Raw genomic sequence first — 23,326 nt, 5'->3', positions numbered from 1 at the left:
CAATGTTTTCAGCACAAATCCAAAACATAAGCCCCACACTCGCTACTATGAAGGAAATTAACTGTATCCCAGCTGAAAAGAGCACACCTACCAGCCAACTGTGACAAGAACTGTGGAAAATGGTGGTTAAGCACAGCCTAACAGGCCTAGAGAAGGCAGGAAAATTGACTCTTGCATGTCCAGAAATCCGGATAAGCTGCACTGGCTGAAATGAGAACGGCGTAATTCAAGGCTCCTTATCAAATCTGACAATTTGCCACTGTTTAATTGAAGCTTTGAGCCAGCATGTGCCAGTTGGGTCTGGCAGGAAACCTGCGCAGAGCTCCATCACAGATGACAGAACCTCCTGAGGACCTGTGCTTGGGTGCACAGCGGGAGCAGGGGTCAGCCAGCTGAAGCAAGGCAGCACACCGTGGGCAGAAGATTATTGGAAATAAAAAAGAAATTTTTAATCAGCTGTTTGGACTAGCCGTGTACATGGCTATATTTCAACTGCAAAAAAATACTTTCATTAGAAATACCTTTTTGACCCTTTGTAGCCCTTTGCCTGATGAAAGTTTTGTGAAATAATGAAAAAATTAGTATGTTAAACAATTTAATAAACCTTAAATATACTTCTGTGAACACACAGCACAAACAGTTTATCTCTTCTTCACCCCAGTTCAAAGGAATAACTTCAGAAATCCAGATTTCACAATGTTTGACTCGACATGTATATATTAACATGCTTAGGTCTTTGTGACATCACATTTTAGCATCGCATTATCCTAAGTTCCAGGCAAAGCTTAACTTTAATTTACTTGGTTAAAGTATCCCACAAATTCAGGTGAAGAGGGCAGCAACACATTACAACTCAGTTCAAGGAGACCTAATCCTGTAACCCGTACAAGCAACATGAAGGAGCACTGCCATGTGAGATGATACAATTTACCTCACTGCTGTGACTTCCAAAAAAAGTAATTGTTATTCAGCCAAACCACCAAAGTTTCTTCTTATTCAGGAATAGCGTTTCCTCTGAAGAAACTATGTAAGTTCATAACGAGTTTATTATGAACTCTTGCCTTCTCCTTTACTGTTTTTCAGGTGGTGTGGCAGAAGGAAATTGCTACTTCCTTACATTTACTTTCATATTTTTGTATACCTGTGATATTTCTTGTTGATTAATATCTACATGGAAAACAGTAGCTAAAACTGTGTGAGAAAATCACTCCATCTATTGTAAGTTGTATACTACTTCCCATAACTACAAATCTGTATGAAGAGTATTTATATGAGAGCAAATACTTTTGGTCAGGTGAATTAACAAGTGGACTGTAATTCAGTTTCGCAAGAGTAGGAACATCTACATCATCCTGACAACTGCCTTTCCTAGCCTCTGATGCAAACTGTTTCAGACAGGTTTTGCTTGGGGCATGGGGAGGGACCGAAGAGTTCACAGCAAAGCCATGCAGGACGTGGAACAGGTGTTGCTACAGCGTCCATCTGATTACTTGCTAATAGCAGCCTGCGTTTGCAAGCACTCCAGAGGATGCTGAAGGAATCAGCGTGCAAGTTTAGGCAGACAGTTCCAGGTTTTGCTGAAAATCTGGTGCTTACTAATTGTCTCCTCCATAATTAAGTTTTCTTTTTTTTTCCCCCCACAAAAATATCAGCCTATTTAAAATGAAACCTGTGCTTGTATTTATAAAGCAATGGAAACAGTGACTATGAAAACATCTTTGTAAGGATAGTTAAAATGTATATAATATTACCCACAACAGCTGAAGCCTAGTGACTTCGGTAGATTCCGAACCTTCATTTTTAAGGGCATGAGTGACATAGGAGCATCTTTCCTGCCGTGCCAGTTCAAGCGACCCATACTCAAGTTAAGCCTCACAACTGCAAGTCAATGCTTAAGCTCCACCGAGTAGTTAGAAGCAGTACCAAACAGCCAATTATTTACTGCTGTTGTTGACAGCAAACACATTGCAACTCAAATCTCTGAAGATAGCTAGCCCTTTAGCGTTTGAATGAAATGCTTTTAAGTGTTTAAAGGTTCCCAGCTTAAGCTGTTGATTTTTATTTGCACAGAGTCGGGGGCAGAGCCAACTTACACACTTTCAGGGGCTGAAAGGCTCTGAGCCTGCAGCCAGACTGAACAGTGGTTTACAGGACTATTATATAGCTTTCATATTATGGAAGTACTTGCCCTGTCCTATGCCCTGTCCTAGTTGTACAACAGACAAAAAAAGATTATTTGCTCTCCCAATGTCACTACAATCCAAGAAACAGTAACTGGATAGAAACTGGAGGGAATACTACAGACTACTGCTGCTTAGCATGATATGCTGCACTCAAAGATTGAGAGTATCCTAAACCCTTTAACGGGCAGAGCAGAGGAGGAGACTGAAGTAAGAGGAGGTTTAACAAATGTGTGGAAGAAAATGAGCAGGAGAAGAACTTTTGACAAGTAAGTGAAAGAGTCTGGAGCTGATAAACTGAGACAGTACTTGACCTCTCTGTAACAGGTGTAATAAGTGAAGATAGCATTAGAAAAGATAACAAACACCACATTTGAGATGGGAGACAAGTGGGAACTCCTGTAGTGCTCTGGACATGTCACTGGAGAGGCAAGTTCAGCAGTGCGGAAGGGAAGAGAGGTTTAACAGTAGCTAAGCAGAGGTATCTTCCCGTTTGCAGAGGAAAAGATTAATTTCAAAGCACCTTCTTAAATAGGTGTTCTTTGACAACAACAGAGCATTAGCTGGTTTGCTCCCAACGCTTCTCTCTCAAACTGTGGAAAAAGGTAACAACATGCGGCTGTTCTTGGGGTATTTCTGGATGGGCAGAAGGCTTCTGTCTTCTAACATCACTCAGGAGCAAAGACTACCCTTCCAGTGAAATAAACTTAGCACAAAGTCATTCACACTGTGCTGCCACCTCCTCCTCTAGTTACCACTATCAACTCTTTTATTTACACATTTGTGAGATTTACCAAACTGAAGAGATATTGTGTCTCTGAACACTACGTATTTACATTTGTAATAGTTAAAAGTTTGTTGAAAAAAAACAGGTGCTAATAATAATAATTAGGAAAATGATACCATCTGAGAGGAATTAATTACTCTGTTTACTGTGGGGGAGGCGACAACTATGGAAAAAGTTAAAACAACACATATAGCACAACACATATTGCTCCCCCCCCAAAAAAAAATAAAAAAAAAACAAACCCAAAGCAAAACACCCCAGTACAGAAAGACCAAAAAGAAAGCAGGATGAAAATGGCATTTCAGTAACAAGGAGTCACAAAATGACATGGTGACAGGGGTGGTAACTGTGGACGGAACAAACGCTGTCATTCTATCATCTCTCGGATCTTGGTTTCTTAGGACACACCCTGCCTGTACTTCTGTTTCTCCTTCTCCACTCCTAGCAGGATTGCCCCTGAGAAAAGCATCAAGTATTGCAAGATAAACAACCATACAGCTGACAAGAAATGATAAAGGCAGGAGGATCACCACCATCAGTAGTCCGTTGGGTGGCTGAGATCTCTACTGCCACTTCTTTCTGTTACAGAAACAATGAATATAAATACATTAACAGCTAGTTGGAGCTCTGTGTTCATCCCAGAAATTGCTAATTGCCTTGTTCTAATTCTGCATTTATAAACCAGACCTTTATGAGGGTGTATATAGGCAGGACTTAAAGATCCCCGCTCTCACCCTCACCTGAAACGGTCACGTAACAAGCCACGTCTGCAGGTCTCAGAGGTGCTATGGGAAGAGATCTTCTAATTTATTTTTGGAAAAGAGCATCAGTTTTCTCTTTCCAACGTAGGCTCAGAGAATCTTAGACATGGCTTTCTGTAGGTCTACCCAACATGTGCCACCTATGTAACCCATTAAAAAGATCTTAGGCAATTTTAAAGTTTATAAATAAAAACACTCAGGTATTTTTTCTATGGATTGAAGATCGCGTTCCGGTGCTGGCAAGGTGCACATGGAAAAGCAACTGTACATGAGGCGCAAACTCAACTGCAGGATGGATAACGCTTCTTCGTCCTCCCTTGAATAATAATATTAAAACCAAACCCACGGCCAAACTGACAGCCATGGCAATCGCCTTGACACGTTCCCTCCATCCCAACGCGAGACCCTAGTTCGTAACTTTTATTAAATTGTTTCTTAACTTTGTTCCGTTGTTAGTTTTTTGGTGGGTTTGTTTGTTTTTTTTTTCAATCGGACAGCTTTGACCGAGGGTCAAATCCCGCGGGCTGTTACACAAAGCTACTGGAACCCGGTGCGCCTGAGCCCGGCCCCTGGGGAACCGGGGTTCCGCACCCACAGCGCACCCGGCGCCCCGCTCCCGCCGCCCCCCCGCTCCCACGCGAGCCAGCCGCCGGGCGCCGACACGGGGCCGCCGGCGGGGCTTGCGGAGCGGCCCGCGGATCAGCCCCCGCCCCAGCCCGCCGTCCCGGCCCTCCCCTCCGTCCGCGGCGGGCGGCAGCTCCGCGAGGGGACGGGGCGACCCGCCGCCTCCCGCGCCACGACCTCCCCTCCGCGGCCCCGGGCGCCGCCGTCCCGCCGTCAGGCGGCCGTTGCAGCGGGCGGACCCCGGCCGTCGGGCGCGGGGGGCCCAGCGCCGCGCCGCCCCCGACGGCCCGGCAGGAGGGAGGCGGCAGGTGCCGCCGGGCCGCCCGCCCTTGACGCCCCCCGGCCGGGCCGCCCCCCCGGCCGCTGCCGCGCTCACCTCGGCTGCGCTGCCACGCTGCGTACCACAGCAGGGGGACGGCGGCGCCGAGGCACAGCGCCGGCAGGAGCGCGCCGGGCCGCAGCCGCATCTCCCGGCGGGGCGCTCCCACCCGGGCTCCGCCGCGCCTCCTCGCCCCGCCGCCGGGCAACTGCCGGCCGCGCCCGCCCCCGCGCCGAAGGGGCCGGGGCAGCGCCGCGGGGCACCTCCCGGCCCCCTCCCCGCCGGCAGGGCCGCCGCCCCGCCCGCCTCACGTTGCCCGCGGAGCGGCGCCCGTCGGGAGGGTCCCGCGGCGGCGGGGGCGGCTCCCCCCGCTGCGGGCCGCGGGGCCGTGAGCCTGCCGCCGCAGAGCCCTCCGCACGCCGGGCCCCCGGCCCCAGCGGCTGGCAGGTGCTGCCTCGCCCGGGTCACACCGCCGAACTGCTTATCCGGTACATCCAAAGCCAACGGTGCGTTTGCTTGCGTGTTGCTTGTAAGACTGTGTCAGGAAGCCAAGCAATTGATACCTGCGTTTAGCACTCGGGTAAAGAAATAAAGCTTTTTGCTTCATCGTTAAAGTAAGGAAAGCAGCCGCAGGGATCTAAGCTGATGCAGTTCTGATGTACGCTGGTGAAGGCATTTTGCTTCGTCCACCCACACACGTGGTTTCCCACCATGGCAGGCACACCTCTTCTCCTTCCTACATCCTCAGCAATCCATAAGCAAACAAAAAATTGTCACCGTTCAGAAGACGTCTTCTATAATGTAGTTTAAACAGGGAAGGGGTATCTTACTTGCCGGGCTGCCCACAGTCTGTTAGAGGGACACAGTTCTAATAAACCACCTGTTCTATAAGAAAAAAGGCCCTCCTTTTTATACCTGATCAGCAGGGAGCCAGTGGCCTTCGCTTTGACGTGTTCTCTACCTGCTCACAAACCTACCCCCCATTCCACACCTGAAATGATGAACATACAGTTTCCCGTTCTGTGCTGCAAAGACCTAAAGGACAGCTGTCATCATACTGGACTTGAGTCACTGATTAAAGCAGTAAGCTGCTCGCTACCTACTCTGTAACCTACTTCCTTAACTTATTACTAGCCTATATAATTTATTACCTTCCTTACCCAAAGGATATAGTATTTTATATAATTTGGTTTATAAAAATATGCTTATATTCTTAATACACAACCTCTTCCCTCCCTTTCTCTATTTGTGTACTTAACAACTACATCTCCTCTTAGACCAAAACCCAAAATCATTTGGAATAGTGTTGTGCAAAGCGAAACAAAACCCTGTAACGCTGGTGTCCAGGCGCAAGCCCGCGGGAGGCCCAATGCGATCGCTGCCTGGTGCATGTGCCACTCTGTATATACTGCCAACAGTGTATCTATGTCCTGTTTTGACAGTTAATCTTAGACTCCCCAAATGGTACTTCGTTGCTCTTGAGAGGTTAGTGTAACCTTCCTGTGTTTGAATGATGATGTGGATGGGTTTACTCCTCTGTTTACTAATGATTTTGAATTATAAATGTTATTATTCATTAATAATGCAGGAGACTGATAGTAGCCTGCATCGCTGTACAAATGGAGAACTAAAAATCTGAGTATGGCTCCATGAATCACTGTGAAACCTTAAGTGAGACCTCACTATTCCTGATCTACACTCCTTCACTCTAAACCTCCCCCTTCCTTCTGTTTCTGACTGTATCATTAATATTTTTACAGACAAATCTTCTTTAAGCTACATTTTGAATACCTATTTGTAATTGTTCATACTAACCAATGTGATTACGACTCAAGTTCTCTCATGCTGTTGCCTCCCCATCGCTGTTTCCCTCTCCAAGCTGACAAACTAAAAGCACTATACTTTTGATGGAAGACCAATGTAGACTTTAGCACATTTGCAGTAAAATAGAGGTTTAGAACTAGGAGTAACAAGTAAGCATTAAATGTGTCACATGTAATGAACAAAATGCCTTTGAATTGACTGGCTGTTGTTTTATCTGTTACGAAGCCAAAGCGAACATGTAAATGATGTGGTCAAGGAAGAAGGCCAATGGAGATAAGAATAACAGAACTCTAACACATGTTCAAATTTAGCTTATTTTCAGAACCAGTAAGAAAAAACCCCAAACCACCACATATTTCCAGAAACTAATAACAAACCTACACACTGTACAGGGAATGTCTGTGGAGACTGCCACTGAATGCATTAGATGTTATTTATTAAGGCTGACTATAAAGCATACACAGTTTACTCAGCCATGCTGCGTTGTGGTGATCATTTACTTAATACTGACTTCTTGGGATAGCGCATTAACTTACTATGAGGTAGTGCATTAAGTGTTCCTAAAAAAAAAAAATATCTAAATACCCAATCACTGAAAATGCCATGAACTTCCACTGCCTTGGGACCTACTTGCAAGCAGGCCCCCTTACTCACTTAATGCTTTCCTAACCTCTTCCTCCCAGCGCTCTCTACATATGTTATTTCACATGCTCAAGAACTATGTACAACTGGAATAAGACGTGCAGGGGTTTTGTTGGAGGGTGTGTGTGGCGTGTTAAATGTTTCAGACCAGTTTTGCCTCTCAGCAGCAGACTTTCTGCCATTTTGGCGAACTGATCATCTTTAAAAATACTGTATAGAACATGTTGCTGCATAACCTGTAATACTTAGCCCTAAGCAAGTCATTCAATGGACTAGTTCCATTGAGGTGGCTTGCCTGCAAGAAAAGGGTTTCTAGGCTTGTCTTCATGCTTTGTAGCTGAATGCTAAGATGATTGTGTCACATTTTCGATACTGTTTTCACACATCTCTGTGTAAGCAGGAGTAGAGATAAGAAAGATTAAAATAAATATTTGACAAAATACAGGCTCATGGGTGAAACAAGCAATGGATTATATTGCATGCGGGTTGCAGCTGTCCTTGATCTACAAGGGTACAGGAACAAAGAATAACTACCAGTAACAATAGGTAATAGTTGCTGCCATGGAAAGTTTTCTGACCGTGTAGAGATCCAACTGATATTGCTGGTTCAAGTCCCCTTTTATTTGCTCTGCTCTCACCTAAGAAATATGATTTTAAAAGGTAAACAAAAGATCATTATCTTTCCTCCAACCAAAGTCTCTGTGAAGGTAATATCGGAAGCCAACTACTGAACACAGAAAGAGGAAGCTAGAACTCTTTCTCTCAAGCTACCACTTTATATTTTTGACTGTCCTAATATAATTTATGGATTGACTGAACATGATGATACAGAAGCATCTTGCATGATTCAGGTACTAACAGTTGCGTAAAATCAAACACGCTCACTGTTTTGTGAGTTATAACAAGCTGTAAAAAACCTGTCCAAAACATGTGCTTTAATATTTTTAAATAAATAAATGTAACTGGTTGCAGATTTTACTTTAAAAAACAGATTTAAGTAATGAAAATGTTGTATGAGCAAAAAAAAAAAGTACACACTAGATAAAAACTGGCATCTTTTAAACTCTTGCATTTCAGAAACGCTTTAGAACAAGACCTCAAAAACTGTCAAGCTTACCTCAACAAATCTAATTATAACATAAACAAGTATGGTGCAATGTATTGTCAACACCGGATACTCTACACGTCAGTCCCGGAGACTGGAAGCAAAGAGAACTAAGAAAACAACGATCATGTACTGTATTTATTGTTACGATAAAGTTTAAGATTGTCATAAACCAAAATAGGAAGTGGAACAAATTCCAAAATCTGTAGTAGAAGTTGCCTCGGTTGTCCACAATCCATGCAAAAAGGAATTTCTTTTTAAGTATAAATAACAGGAAAACCTGTATTTGTATTGGTATGAACTCTTTAATCCATTAAAAGATGCAACGGAAAGTGAAACTCTTGAAGCAGTTAGGTTTTATTTTGATATACATCAAGAAAAGTCTCATCAGCTAGAAATGTCCATGCTGTTCGCACAGACCCACACTTTAAGGATGCACCTGCTGGACTTTCTAAGTAATTCCGGTAGCTCATGCTCCTAATGAACTGAGAGCAATCCACACGTGGGCATAAGGAAGTGACAGCAAGGACCTGACCACCCTTCCATTGCTGTTACAATTCCTCTGCCTTCCCAACATCAGACTGTTAACACCCCGCTGCTGCTGAAGCCAGGATTCTCCCGAGGACAAACTTTCAGCCTACCTGTGTTTAAACACTGTAGCAGCACCAGTGCTCGGCCAAATGGCCAGATGGGAGGTGTAGCACAGTCTTTTTTCTTGATCTGGATTATTTGCTCAAAGTTGTCTCACATACAAGCTAAGCAGGAGCTGTAGCTTACCCAGGCCTTGCAACGCAGATGAATTTCTTTCTTCCAATTCCTTTTACCAGTTCTTAGGCACTGGATCTTTGATACTTTTTAAAGGTGTTTTTTGTTTTTTGGCTTATGTGTAGGTAACGCGATAGAACCATCACGCCATCCTCTCACCAAGTAAGAATACTTTTTAATAAAGGGAAATATTTATTAGTTTATTTTTGTCCAGCAGCACGCCAATGCTTTAAAATCCAGATTACTTGCTTAAGAAGTTACACTGAAGAAACCAACCACCTGCTGCCTCAACATGCACCGCCTCTCCTCGTGGTTGTGAGGAGCAGGAATCAGATCTGCGAACAACTGAAGCTCACATATCAAGGTTTCCCCCACATGAAACTCTGCACCCCTCCAAAGGGAGGGTGCCAGACGTGTTGGCCCACCCTCAGAAATCCTCTGTGGGCCACAGGCCACCAGACCTGCTGTGTGGCTTTTGATTCTGTACGAAAGGTGCTTCAATTTCCTCACATCAAAAAAAAAAAAAAAAAAAAAAGTACCAGAATGTGGTCAAGCAAGTCTGTCAGCTGTCTTCCAACCCTCCAAATTTTGCATACAATTCAGAGGAACGGGCACCCCTTCCGCTGCCCTCAGAGGAACTGTTCAACCCATATTTACCAAAACAATCGTTAATTACAACACAAACACAATGGGCGCAGCAACCGGGAACTAAATGAAAGGCTTGGGCTGAACCTCTTCCCTTCAGCCACGGCAAAGCACCCCCCCTTAGAAGCGCCGAGCCCAACTAAATCCCCAACGTCCTTCCCGGTAGCGTTGCCTTCAGCTATAGCGGCACCTTGTATGTATAAATATATATATATGCATAGCAAGGAGCCTTCAGGCACGGTTTTGTGACCACTAAAGGAGCACAAGCGATCCCCAGCCGTTTTGCACGGCGCCGCCAGCAGGCTGGAGGCGGTGGCCAGCGGGACGGCCCGCCGGGCTCAGCCTTGAGGGCCCGGGGCCGGCCTCCGCGGCGCTACCGGGGGCGGCCTGCGCCTGCCCCGGGCTAAGGGGGCAAGAGGCGGCGCTCCCCGAGCTAGGCCGCCCGCTCCCCGCTCGCCCCTCCGCCCGGGGCGGAAAGGCGGTGGCAGAGGGAGGGCGGGGGAGCGGGACGGGGCGCCGTTACGGCTCCCCGAGGAGAGCGCGGCGCGGCCGGTAACGGCCCCCGGCCCCTCCGCACCGGCACTTCCGCCCCGCCATCACTTCCGGGTCGGGGCAGGCCGGCTTCCGGCGGCGGGATGCGGGGGGCGGCTGGGCGCCGCTAGGTCGCCGCCACGGTGGGCGCGGGGCGGCCGTTGGCGGCGCAGGCGGGCGGCGCGGCGCTGAGGGGACGCGGCGCTGAGGGGACGCGGCCGGGCGGCCTTCCCGGAGGGCTCTGGCGGGGGCGGGAGGCGCGGGGGGCGCGGCTGGGGGCGCGGGCGCTGACGCGGGGCTCTCTTCCCGCAGAAGATGCTGGTGCACTTGTGGGGCTTCCTGTACAGCAGCTACGTGCGGTTCTGGCTGAAGTGGCTGTGGAGGCTGCTCACCGGCAAGTGCGAGCTGCAGCGCCTCCTCGACGGCTGCGGGGCGGGGGCGCGGCGGACACTGAGCATAGGTAATGCGGACTACCGGCCGGGGGGGGGGGGGGGGGGGGGGGGGGGGCTGTCCTGCCGGCCCGGGGTTGGGGTGGGGGCTACCTCTGGAGAGCTCTTTAGAAACGCCGTGGAAAGCGGGAGGTGGGGAGCGGTGCCTGTCCCCGGCCTGTCCTGGGTCGCTGTGCCCGCCCCGCCTTCCCGCCTATTCCCTGAGGAATTTACCTCAGAGTGCCAGGTTTAGTTCCCTCTGCCCGCTCGCCAGGGTAATTCCAGTTCGCTGCAAAAGGGGGTTCGGAAATCTCAACATTCCCCAAGCTTTGCCTTTGTTTTTACGTGCCTGTTACTAAAAAAAGCCCCGCAGAGCAGACACAGATGCCTGCTGCGGGGGACACGATACACACACACACACGACGAGTGCTTAACTGCACCGCTCTGCTTGATGCAGAATTCTGGTCAAAAATAGTAATTTAAGTATCTACTTATAGTTCTCGCCCTTTGAACAACAGTTTGAGGAAGTGACTTTGCTTCCTTATTGTCTGCAATAAACACAAAAACATTTCTGAGAAAGGAGACGTTCTTCTCTTGACAGCTTTGTACAACTGATGGATGTTTTAAAAAATCCAAGTCTCCTTTCAGCATTGTACTGGAGGTCGATAAAAGGATCCATGTAAACTAAGACCTTCAGTTACCTGATACCTGTTGATTCTAAGGTGCAGTGATTTTTGATTCATTACATGTATATAAGGGATGCAAAATTTTATACTACCTGCATGCCACAAGAACACCCATTGTCATTGATTTAAAACAACTCAGTTCAATTTAACTCTGACATATTTTTTTTGTATTGCAGAACATTCACTGGAATCATCAAAGAGTAAGGTAAAAGATGCTAGAGATTAAACTGTAATTAAACCTTCTTTCAGCATCAGATCCCAGAAAAGAACATGTCCATTTACTTTCTGAGGGTGGAGGAAAGTAGGGGAATAAAAGGCAGAGGGGAGAGAGCAGCGTTTTGGGTTCTGGATGCTAGGGTTAGTCAGGGTTTCTCAGAAATAGCCCCATGTCCCTATTTGCTTCCGTCTCTCTGAAAGATCACCTGCTCTCTAGCAGGAAGTTGGACACGTCGTTAAGAGCTGCTGTTCTTGGAGAGGGTCAGTTCTCCCTGTCACACCGGTCTCTTTTGCTGGTTTTGTAGAAACCAGAAGTGTGATACCGACAAAACAGTTAAACCCAGTGTATGCAACGGTGTCTTGAGTTGTTGAAAAAAAATGTCATGCGAGTTTGCAGGTAGACATTTAACTGACAAGCTCATTCCAGTTGTACTGTAGCAAGTTAGACATAAGCTGACACTTGAAACCCTCAAATTTGTGTGTCTGGAACAAAACTTTTCCTCTTTTGACAGTGAGGTGACTGCATTCTGCCTTTTTGTAGCTGTGATGTTGAGAAAGAACTAGTAACTGCCACAAGCATCTTTGTTGCAGTAGAGCACAGTATGGGTAAATCTTTTAGCATCTCTTAATTAGGTCAAATGTATTAACATTCAATTTTATAAGAGTTAACCTTTTGCTTTACTGAAATGAAGCTGCTTTGGTGTTAGCACGAATTCTGTTAAAGAATGCACTGTAGCCATAAAAAGTTTAGAAGATGAAGTAAAATTGTTGTGATTTTAGGTGGGCACCGTATAATTGTCATTACTAGCGTTTGCCCTTTATTCTAGAAGACTGCAAAAGAGCAGTATCTTACATCAAGTTTGTTTGTTTCACACCAGCGTTGAAACCTCAACTCTGTTAGCTCTCCTAATTCTGAAGCATTATTTCCTTGTTGAAGTTTTACCATGTCTGCTCCTCCGTAGCTGTGTTTGTTTCAATTGGATTAGGAAAAACATCTTTCAATTCAGCATTTGAAAGCAAACAAGAACCTGGACTAAGCAACTCTTGAGCTCTTTATTCTTTGTGGGACTTCTGTGTAATCATTGTTTACAGTCTGACAAAGTTATAAATTATGCTTTTATGTAATTAATACCTTTTATATGCGAGTTGAGCCCATTTGTTGTAGACAGTTGCAATAAACTGACAGTTCTCCTTTGATAGTAAAGAATACATACACGCCAGGTATACAGAAGCTGAGAAATAAGAATAAAGTGGATAGATTTCTGCATTCCTTATTAAGCCTTTGACTGTGTTAACTGCCTAGGTTTTAAGAAATGCCGTACATGTTGAGGAAGCTGAAGTAGAGAAGTGTGTGAGAGATGTAATGAAAGAAAAGAAAATTGAACAGAAGGATACAAGGTATGTTTGGAACCCGAACATTAAGTTCTTCATTCCAGACAATTCTGACTTCTTGGCACGTTCTTGCAGTTGCTTAATCTGATAAAATATTTAGGCCATTAAGCACACATCTTTACAATGAAATTAGAAATTAAGGTATGGTTACATCCTCTTGAGTTCTAGAAAATAAATTGTGAAGTTTTACTTGACATGGATTTGGGATAACTGCACCTCTATCTTGTAAGTCCCTTCTGTTACTACTTATTTCTAAGTAATATGATTATTGCATAGGTTGATTACGTGAACTGTATGTAATGGCTTGGATATTGTTTCTGTTCATCAGTATAAGTAATTATGAGTAGCTGAGAGGAAATATTGTCAATAGTCAAAATTTTAAGGTTTGTGAAATGCTTCTTTGAAGCTATAAATATTTCTGACAGTTTCATTTTAAGACTTAGAAAAAGGCTGGGGGTAAGTGAAGGTAAAAAGAGTCAGCATGGTATACGGAGTTTTCTTGTGTCATCACAGATTTTAGCTATTTAGCTTTTTCTTCCATAATTTAAGTGACAGGGCCTGACTGAGTTTTTCTAAGTAAAAATAAGTTCCGTATATTAGTATATTTAACCAGTATGCTTTAGTTTGAAAGATAAATGTAAAGCACTCCTAATTCTAATGTTCAAATTGCATTAAGGTAAGAAAGGTCTTACCTGGTAGTTCAAGCAATAATTTATGGCTGACTACGCCTCTTTAACAGCTTCTGTGTGGTGTTTTTTTAATTATTTCAGGTTTAAGACAAATCTGCATATATCCTTACTGCAGATATCTGGTTATAAAAAACTGTATTTGAATGTGGAAAATCTGAGGAAGGTCCCATATGATTCGGAAAATGAAGAACATGAGGAACAGTTAATTGAGGTAAAAATAATATTTTAAATACAAAAGCTGTTTGTTTGTTTTTTTTCCCCTCCAAGTCCAACAGCTTGATTTATCAGTAGTATTCTTACCAGCTGGCCTATTTAAAGCTCTTTTCTACTTGTGAACTGCTAAGCGATTATTGAAGTGACACATTGAAATGCAACATTAAAGCAAAACAAATTAGTAAACTAGAATTACTTGCTCTGGGATTATTTTATGTGAAATCAGACGTAACAACAACAAGTAAGTAGGAAAACAATTTTGTAATGGGTCACTGAGGAATCCTAACTAAAGAGATATTTAACCTTATGCACATGTCTAACATTGTAAATGAATAATTACTAAATAAAAAAGACACTAGTGTTTTCTTATATCGCATCCCATCAATGTCAAAGAGGGTAGTCTAATGCTGGAAGATAAACCAATCAGTAATGTATTTTAGGTAAGAATAAATAATAGCAAGCAAATAGCATAATACTGCTTGAGGCTTTTCTCAATAGCTTCTACTGTGCAAATATATTAGCATGTCATTTTCTTAGCATTTCATAATTAACTTGTTACACAAGTCCCAACATTGACACGTTAAGTAAGCATTCACTGAGAATTTGTATTTCGGTTTATAGCTGTCCTGTTAGAAAATGATGCATAAATTAATTTCTGAAGTGAAACAAAGTCTTTGTTTCTTTAGTGTTGATGCAGCGGCTTATGTCTGTGAAGGGGAATTATCGCATTTAATGTTAAATGTAATAATTTTCATAATTGCTGAAATAAGCCATTGTAGCGTGACTCCAGATTGCCACTAACGGAAAAGAACAGCATGCAGATTGTATCCTGTTCCTTGGTGAATGGTTTCTAATGTGCAGCAGCAAGTGTTCTGAATGATGTGACCTGGAATACTTTAGCAGCTGTGCATAACATGGAAGCATATTTGTGCAGCTTTGGAATTTGCTGATGCCTCATGAGAATCTGAAGGCCAGAATCACCAAGCAGTGGTGTGACATTGGCTTCCAAGGTGATGATCCCAAAACAGACTTCAGAGGAATGGGCCTGCTGGGGTTAGTGAATCTGGTGTAAGTGAAAAGAAGTATTTATGTTGTAACTAATTTTCAGTATCTGTGTATTTTCTCTAGTTAGTGTTGTTTCTAATAATGACTGAATAGAAGCAAATGTAAGTGGTAGCTTCTGTACAGCAAAGCCTAGTGTTTTCTAAATAAGTCAACATTTCTGGCAGCTGCACATCTGTAAACGTGGTTGGGTAGAGGCCAACAAGCAAGGGGAACAACAGAAAGTTACCCAAGACACCTTTTTTCTTGTCATATGATAGATTCAGTAGGTTATAACTTAGAAAGTAACATGTCAGAAGCTTAAAAAAATCCTGAATTACTGTAAGGAAAAAAACCACAGGTTTGCATAACTTTGCTAAGCTAATTTGCAGACTGGAATGAACTTCTTATTTGATGTTCAGACACAATGATTTTTTTTTTTTTTTTACTGTATTGGTTCATGCTGAATATAATCTAATTTGCTACCTTCTCCTTGGTTTTCATTTTTTGCCATTTTTCAGTAGAGAGTAGTTGTCAGCTTTAAAGCTACATGTTTTTATGTTGAACGCGTTAATATTTTTTCATATGATCTTAAAAAAAAATAACGGAAGATTCTGTTTTACATTGACAGGTATTTCAGTAAGCATTACACTGATGAAGCTCGTCAGATCCTTTCTCGTTCAAATCACCCAAAGCTGGGGTAAGTCACTATAGGACTTTTCCTGGCTTGTTCTGTGCAAGAGCTCATGTGAAGATTGCCAAGTGCATGTCCTGAAAATAAAGAGGAAAATATTTGTGTGTTTTTCCATTAAAGGATGAAAAAAAGGGCCAAAGCAGAAAGGCGTGAAAAACTGAACACAGAAGTAAATTTCAGGCTGGGAATTATGTGCAGCTTTTTTTTTTTTTTTTTTTTTTTTTTCCTCCAGAATAGACTTGTTGGGACAGAAAATACTGCAAAGTATTGGCTCTGGTTAGCACAGTGAACACCTTTAACGTAATTGTTAGCTTTATGTGTAATAAGCTTAGGTTTGATTTAGAAATGAATATTAGTTTTTTGGCCTTTGTACTAATCCTGTGTGGGGATGGTATAGATTATCTCTTATTTGCTAGGTTTCTGTTCTGTAGTAAGCATCTACAAACAGATATTTTGTTGTTCAGCTTTAACTTCATTTCTGAAAACTCTGTGTATTAATACACTTAGCTCATTTTACAGGGAAATATCCTCTAAAACGAGTCCGATACAGAGGGAAGCTGGTAAACCTGTGCCTATCACCTGATCCATCTAGTCCCCAGTTAACTCAGCCACCTACCAAGAATGAGAGGCTTTCGTGACTTCAATTGTAAATCATACTGCCTCACGCAACTAGGTCATGAATAGGATATCCGAGATGTTTAGATCAATTGAATACCCGTATCATTGACACAAATTAATCCCTTTCTTTTTTTCCTGTGCCGTGCAATAGAAAACCAGGGTTTTCCAGCTTGAAGAGGTTGAGATGGCCAGTCCATTTATATTGTAACAAACATTTTTGATGTCAGATTTTTAATATTCCAGCAGATGTAATTATTTCAAATGAGCAGATGGAGGTCAATGTTGATTAGCCTTAGCATCTCATTATTGCCTAATGGAGGCATTTGCCATACTATCGTATAGAAAACTAGCATTTTAAAATAACTTTCTACATGATTGGATGCACCAGGGAATGGAAAGAGTGGTCTGTAGGCCGGAGTCAGCTTGTCCACAAGCACCATCAGAAAAAATTGACTCTACAGTTACCTTAATATAGACCATTTCAGATCCATAAGGTAAAACGTGACCTATGATTGGTGTTGCAGATATTCTTATGCAATAGTTGGAATCAATCTGACAGAAATGGCATACAGCTTACTTAAGAATGGTGCTTTAAAGTCTCATCTGTACAACATGGTCTCTGGATTGCCACAGATGGAGCACTTCCATCAGTTTTACTGTAAGTATCCGTAGCTGCTTTAGTACAGACTGCTCTGGGGAGGCCTGCAACACAGGTTAGGTTTTTTTGAGTGCATTTCTGCTCTTTTCTCATTAGGCAGAGCAAGCCGTTTATCTTCTGGATCAGGTGTTGGAAATGCACCTGGTGCTTATATGTGCTACAGAAATGTGCATTTAAGGGATAAATTTGGGTGGCTTTCTATATATTAGAGACTGCAGTCTGAAAACTCAGTATTTGTAGATAATTTTTTCTTTGTTCATTGTTACAGTGTCCAAAAACCTGCAGTTGACCAGGATGGAATAGCCTCTGTTTTAAGGGATTGAATAGAGTCTAAGGGATCATTCTAAGTCTAGCTAGATCAAGGTAGAAAACTCTGCAGGTCATTTTTGCAGATTTTATTTTCTTCACAGGTTATCTGGTTTATGAGTTTGACAAGTTCTGGTTTGAAGAAGAACCAGAAAGCATTATGCACTTCAACCAGTACAGAGAGAAATTCCATGAAAAAATTAAGGGACTTCTACTGGATTGTGATGTGATACTAACCTTACAAAATACAAAGAAACCTTAACTCCTCTGCAGTCTATGAGGTTCTGCATCACAAATGGAATTATGCATTTGGATGGAAGTTTTGCATGTTTCACCAAAAACTGTTTAATAACAGAATTTTTTTTTTACATTTTAAAAAAATAATCAAAATTCAGTTAAGAAAGCTTGGACAATCAACTTCTGTTTACAGCTCTTTATATGCTATTCTCCAAAGGACAGCTTTTTATAAAAAAAAACAAACACAAAACAACCCACAAACAAAACCCCTAACCAACACACTAACACAAAAACCAACCCACAAATTTGAAGAGCCTCTGAATCACTTGCTTTCACAATTTCTTTAATACTTCTTGGCGCAGGAACATGAAGCAGATATTTATGCTGCATCATGTTTTCCATGAATAGGTTTGACTGTTAATTGTCTTTTAAAAAACTTTTTAAAATTGAAGTTACTCTGCTTTTAGACTTTTTGTGTTCTTGTTCTGTACATGTAGTTGACACTCATCCATGTTAAATTTTTCTGTAACGAAGAGGTCCACAAAGGGGATGTATTAGTTGCTTATTATTTTGGAGGAGAGGCTTAATCCATCAACATACTGACATACTTACTAGAAATTACTTCCAAGGAAGTTGTTTTTTTTTTATCTATGGATTTGTGTCAGCAGATTCCTATGCTTGGAAAAAAGCTTAGTTTGCAAACGAACAAAAAGAACTACAGATCATCAGTGTGAGGATCAGATCCTCAGACTAAAGCTACTCCTAAAAATATTCTTACTGTAAAAATATACAATTCTTTCTGATCTGATTGAATCTGCTCAGGTTGTTTGACTGTCTGTCTGTTGTCAGCCCTTTCTTTTAGCAGCTAATGGAGTATTCTCAGTGGGAAGTACAAGAGAGTTAATTAGCCCTTTTATAAAGTTCACTTGTAAAAACCTTCATTGCAGCTGCAGTTCCTATTTTGTGAAAATAAATCCACACCTGAGTACAAGTCTCTGACAAAGATGTATTTTCCATGGAAGGGATGCAACTGCGATGTGTTGCTTAGTCTTGGCATCCTCAGACAATCTAGTCAATAGGACTTCATATCTATATTGTAACTAATTATTGCTTAGAGTAACTTTAAACAGATTTGGTATGACCATCACTTCATTTTCTAAAACCTACTATTAAATAAGTGCCTTCTGCTTTATTCAATCAGCATTTTTATGATTCTGTAACCAGATCATACCCTTAGAAGCTTGATTTACTTGGGAAAGACTCTTTCAGTATATACCTAAATAGCACACAGTGGCACAAAATTTGTATGCTAACAGAAGCTTTCATGCCTTTTATTTTTTTTAAATCATCTCAGGTAAATTAGTTAACTTCTAGTCAATGACTAATCATGAAGAGATTCCTGAAGAATACAAACACTGAACGCAAGAAGAAAAAAAAAGACAAGCCCCATTTTGTAATGAGTAATGTTACACTACATAAGTATTAAACGTGTTGTTAATAGTATTTAATACAACATCTCCTTGGAGATAATCAAAACCCAACTGGACATGGTCCTAAGCACCTGCTTTAGGTGACCCTGCTTTAGGCAGGGGGTTGGACAAGGTGGTGGTGTCATATCACACATCCAGAGGTGCCTTCCCACCTCAGTAGTTCTGCGAGTTGGTTTTGTGTAACGCGGGGCTTCTTGCACTGCATCCACCCAGTTGCTCTTGAGCCCTTAGGTGTCAGTGGTCTTTTATTTGTGGGAAAGCTCCTGATCAGGGTAGACAGGGTGTGTGTAGGAGGTAATGCACACTGGGTTCTTTTTATGATACGCAAGGTACAAACAAGAGTTAAACAGTTCTCAAGTTCAACACGTGCAGGGTGGAAAAGGGTTAATTTCATCTGTGTTGGGTTGATGCTGCTCTACTAAAAAAAAAAAACAAAACTAATGTTAAGATGCTTGGAGGGAGCATATTTATGGTTATGCCATGGTGTGTAAACTGAACAGCTAAAGTGACTGGATTAGGTACAAAACTGACTGCGGGAAGCCTAGTTCTGCTGCTCTGAGGTACTTGGGTCCTGGAATTCTCACCACTGAAAAAGCTGAGATCCCGTGGAGAGTGTTCTGGGATTTGGGTCGTGCGGCAGAGCTCTGGTTCTCTGACCCTTGTAGATACTGTACTGTACATCCCTAAAATCCGAGGGAGGAAGCGGGAAGCGGACATTCCCCCAGTGGCCGAGAGGTTAGTTGTCTGTTACTTTCTAGCCTCAGCTTCTGTCATGTTTGTCTTCCTTCATTAATAATTGCTTGTAGATTTCCTTTGCAGGTGACATGAGACTGACCTTTTAAATTTCAGAAGCCACCCCAGTATGTTTAGCAGCAGCAGGAAAGGAGATCCCAGTCTCTATTGTCATCTACGCTTGCTAGCAAGTACCCCCGTGCTAGACTCTGCAACCTTTTTTTGTTTTTTCCCCCGATTTTTGCAACTGTTGCCAAAAAGAAATCTACTCGGTCCTCTTTCCAGCCCCGAAACTTTCACTCTGTTCCTTGTTCAGGAGGAGACCGATGGTTTAATTACTGTTGTGGCTTTTAAAGCCCAACCATCAAGTTTCAGATGTCCTATCACACACCTAAGGTGTTTTAGTGTAGAATGTAGATTAAGACCGATGCGAGATGCATAGTCATTTATTTTTTTTTAAAATCCAAGTGTTAGATGGGAGTAAACTGTGGCAGTATACAAGGAAAAAAAGTAAAGCCAGCCATCATCAGATGAGTGAGATATATGGGAATTAATTAGTTTGCATGTAGTAACTATGGTGAATGTTTATGTTAGGCTCCAATACAACTCCCCAGTAAACAGTTAGGATTTGCATGTAGCTTCCTATGAACAAGTAGCCCGGTCCTGTCTAGGAGTCACTGTGCGTAGGTAGACTAGTACTGGGCATCCCTGTTTTGCCCCAGTGGTAGGCTAATTGTATTATGGTGGTAGCTAGAAAATATATGGAAAAAGGTAAAATTGTGTTTAGGGAAGGGAAGAACGATGTTTTACTAGTCAGTGGTATTTTATACTAACTGTGTTGTAGGGTGACAGTCCTAAGGTTATGGAAGATTCAGAATGGAGGTAGGCCACCTTTCTGCAAGTTGATATAATCAATTTGTTGTTATTTTTATTCTAAGAGTCTTGAAACCTTGGTAAATACTCTTGTTATTTATTAACTGTTGTGTTTTAAAATATGTGTTACTAGAATTCACAAGTACTGTTAGTTTTCTAACTTGCTGCCTCTTTAAAACATTCACTGTGTGAAAGCTTATATGCAATTTAGAAAAAAATAATCTAAAACTGAAGACAACAAGGTGGTTCTCTAAACTTTTTGTTGTTTCCTGTAGCAAATCTTCTAACAAACTACCTCCACTTTTGTTGTTTAGTGTACACTTGAAACATGGTGCCACTCCCTGAACTAATTAGTCTGAAGATAAGTAGAAGTTTGACCACAAGCAAAAGCAAAATCTAGTCTTTTTACTAAGTAAATGCATTGTTTCATAAGTAACCGACTTGGTTGGAAAGCGATTTGAAGATGGTGCTACTTAGGAAGGAAGAAACTGAGAATGTTTTTAAACTGGTTGTGCTTCTGCCATCTGGTACAGCACTGTAAAGAACAGGGCATTTTGTCCTAAAGGACAATAAATAGGAAAAGGGGCCAATTTTAAGCACCTCAGATGAATAGTTTTGGATTTTTACTCTTTGAAAAAGAAAACAAAAAAAAAAATGAAAGACACACCCAAAGCCCCAAGCATTCATTTTCCTGATTTTTCATCCTAGTTTAAATAAGAAATATTTTATAAAAAAATATTGTTTAGCCTTTTTTTTTTTTTTTAAGAAATATTGTGATGAAAAAGTTTGTATTTAGTTAGGTGGGAGTTCAACAGTCAGTATTCTTGAAAATACTTGCTAGTGAATGCGTGGTAAAGGTGTAACCTATTGTTTCTCTGTCATACTTGTTTTGTGTTGCTGTAGTACACGAGCGATCAGTCTCTGGACCGGTGTTTGTTGTACCGGTCTGTATATTGTCTTTCTCTAGGGGAGAAAAAACCCACAGCCCAAGACAGCTCGTGGGCAATTTCTTCTTATCACACTGTGCTTAGATAGCTGCATACTAATAGCAATTTCTGTTTACCACAATATTAAAGCAATAATGTAAACTGTGATGTCTATGTAATAGAAAGATGTTTACAATGGTAGCAAATAATAAAAAAACCCAGTTACTCCAAAATATTGTCAACATTAGTGTGTTAATGGCCTGCTAGAAAAACATAACAAGTTCCAGTTAGCCCTGCTCTCAGTTCATGCACGCGCACTGTGATATGGCAGAAAGCTTTATCCCTTCGTATTTTTTTTTTTTCCCCCCTCTCCAGCTCTGAGAATTTGCTTAGAGGTCCCTGTGGTTCTCGTACTGGGCTGTGTTTGTGCCTGGGAAAGGCATTATTAGGAAACAGCGCTCCAGCACAAGCTGCTGAAATGGCAGGCAGCAGAACAGCTGTGTCTGTGGAAGCTGAACTGGAAAACACAACAGCTGCAACAAAGGCTAGCTGGCTCACATCTTCTAGTTTGTAAATAGTCATCCATGACACGTGCCTTAAATCAAACACCAGAAGAAAGGAGTAAGATCTAAATCTGACAGATCCATACAAAAAGTGTTGGCTTTTAACTCTCAAGATTAGTGTGATACCACAGGAAAACATGCTTACATGCAAGTCCACTTGAAATCTTACATCTGTTGTAACAGGATACGGTGCAATCAGAAACTCCGAGCTCGACACACGTTACAAATGTGTGTTACGGCCTAATTTAACTCTCACTCCCCTGACCTTTCTCAACCTGTTATTCCTGATGGAAGCCACAGCTGCAGAGTGTGGCACACGCCAAAGGTGAGAGCAAAGGTGCCCTGCTTTGCAAGCTGAGGGGTGTCTCCGTCCATCTTCTCACTTTGTCTTACACCTGACCTGAAGGGTGGTGGCATCCCTTGCTTCAAATTCTTATGGTTCGTGCCATGGAAAGCAGACCTTACTTCCTTGATGTATAGCATATATTAAAAGCATGTTGTGTTGGAAGGAGGCAGAGTAGTTTTGCTGAGTTTCTTTAGCCAGAGCACTACGTTGCTCTCTTTAGTGATGGACCAGAGTTTTGATTATGGAATGTAAAAGAATATTACACAGGTAGGCTGCCATGCTCTGCTGCAAGCGGTAAAGATTATTACTGCTTTACTTCAGTTGCTTTTGAAATCCTTGCTTTAAAAAAACCCACAAAACCCACAGAAAACCAACCAAACCCAATCAACCCCCCCCCCCCAAAAAACAACAAGGGTTTTGTTTGAAGGACCTGGAAGTTAACTCTTGGAGTTAACTGGAAATGCAGATATTTTTTTTCAGGAGTGCGAAACTCCAGGAACAAGACTGAAAGTTGGGGAAGAACTCTGGAGAACTTCTCTGGAGAAAGAAAGAGAAACCCTGATGAGTTTTAGTGTTCGGGTTTTGGTTTTTGTTGTTTTTTTGTTTTAAACCAAGAGACTATTTTTACCTTTGTCATTTCTACCATGCCTTCATCTCCATATAAGCTACATTAAATAATTTACTCGTTTTTTCAGTTCCATTTGATTTCTCAGGTAGCCTTTGTTTCTGCCTCTGAATTTTAGGCCAAACACATTTATTAACATACCAGAATACCACTACATGAGAACAAGATGTCACCTGTAGTCATTTTTATTTCTTTGGAAGCACACAACAGGCCCTGCACTATAGAAACATCCCACTCCTCCAAACCCCGAATGCCAAGTTGGTCAGTTACGCAAATACCAGTTATTTTAGAGAACAGGATGAGGACGCAGCTATGCAGGAAATATAAGCAGAGATATTGAAGACTGCAGAAAAGAGAAAACCAGAGTTAAATTCCCTTCTGATGCGACATGCTGCGTGCGAGACGTTATC

The 23,326-nt window shown here is 42.3% G+C and overlaps 2 protein-coding genes across 10 annotated transcripts in view; one reads left to right on the top strand and one right to left on the bottom strand.

The window, feature by feature from the left end:
* MGAT4D (MGAT4 family member D) overlaps positions 1 to 4,883 on the bottom strand; it is a 39,929-nt gene extending 35,046 nt beyond the window's left edge. For 3 of the 7 annotated variants that reach the window (XM_056362853.1, XM_056362862.1, XM_056362915.1), the window contains exon 1: positions 4,729 to 4,882. In XM_056362853.1, the coding sequence (XP_056218828.1) occupies positions 4,729 to 4,819 (91 nt within the window). In that variant the 5' untranslated portion in view covers positions 4,820 to 4,882. Of the gene's footprint in view, positions 1 to 3,707; positions 3,869 to 4,728 lie in introns of all 7 variants that reach the window. The other 4 variants (XM_056362889.1, XM_056362906.1, XM_056362924.1 and 1 more) reach the window with 3 other exon arrangements.
* Positions 4,884 to 10,210: 5,327 nt separating this feature from the next.
* ELMOD2 (ELMO domain containing 2) lies at positions 10,211 to 22,843 on the top strand. 3 transcript variants are annotated; one of them, XM_056363024.1, is made up of 9 exons: positions 10,211 to 10,326; positions 10,496 to 10,643; positions 11,474 to 11,502; positions 12,817 to 12,911; positions 13,676 to 13,805; positions 14,742 to 14,875; positions 15,480 to 15,548; positions 16,685 to 16,818; positions 21,758 to 22,843. In XM_056363024.1, the coding sequence occupies exons 2-9, from the start codon at positions 10,499 to 10,501 to the stop codon at positions 21,829 to 21,831; spliced, it is 810 nt and encodes a 269-aa protein (XP_056218999.1). In that variant the 5' UTR covers positions 10,211 to 10,326; positions 10,496 to 10,498; the 3' UTR covers positions 21,832 to 22,843. The 3 variants fall into 3 exon arrangements, with proteins under 3 accessions (XP_056218999.1, XP_056218991.1, XP_056218981.1); XM_056363016.1 differs by lacking the exon at positions 21,758 to 22,843 and adding an exon at positions 17,229 to 21,215 and having other exon boundaries at positions 14,742 to 14,860; XM_056363006.1 differs by lacking the exon at positions 21,758 to 22,843 and adding an exon at positions 17,229 to 21,215.
* The last annotated feature ends 483 nt before the right edge of the window (positions 22,844 to 23,326 follow it).

Source organism: Falco biarmicus, chromosome 1, assembly GCF_023638135.1.
Source record: "Falco biarmicus isolate bFalBia1 chromosome 1, bFalBia1.pri, whole genome shotgun sequence".
NCBI classification, from domain to species: domain Eukaryota; kingdom Metazoa; phylum Chordata; class Aves; order Falconiformes; family Falconidae; genus Falco; species Falco biarmicus.
This window is presented reverse-complemented; position numbering and strand designations above follow the sequence as displayed.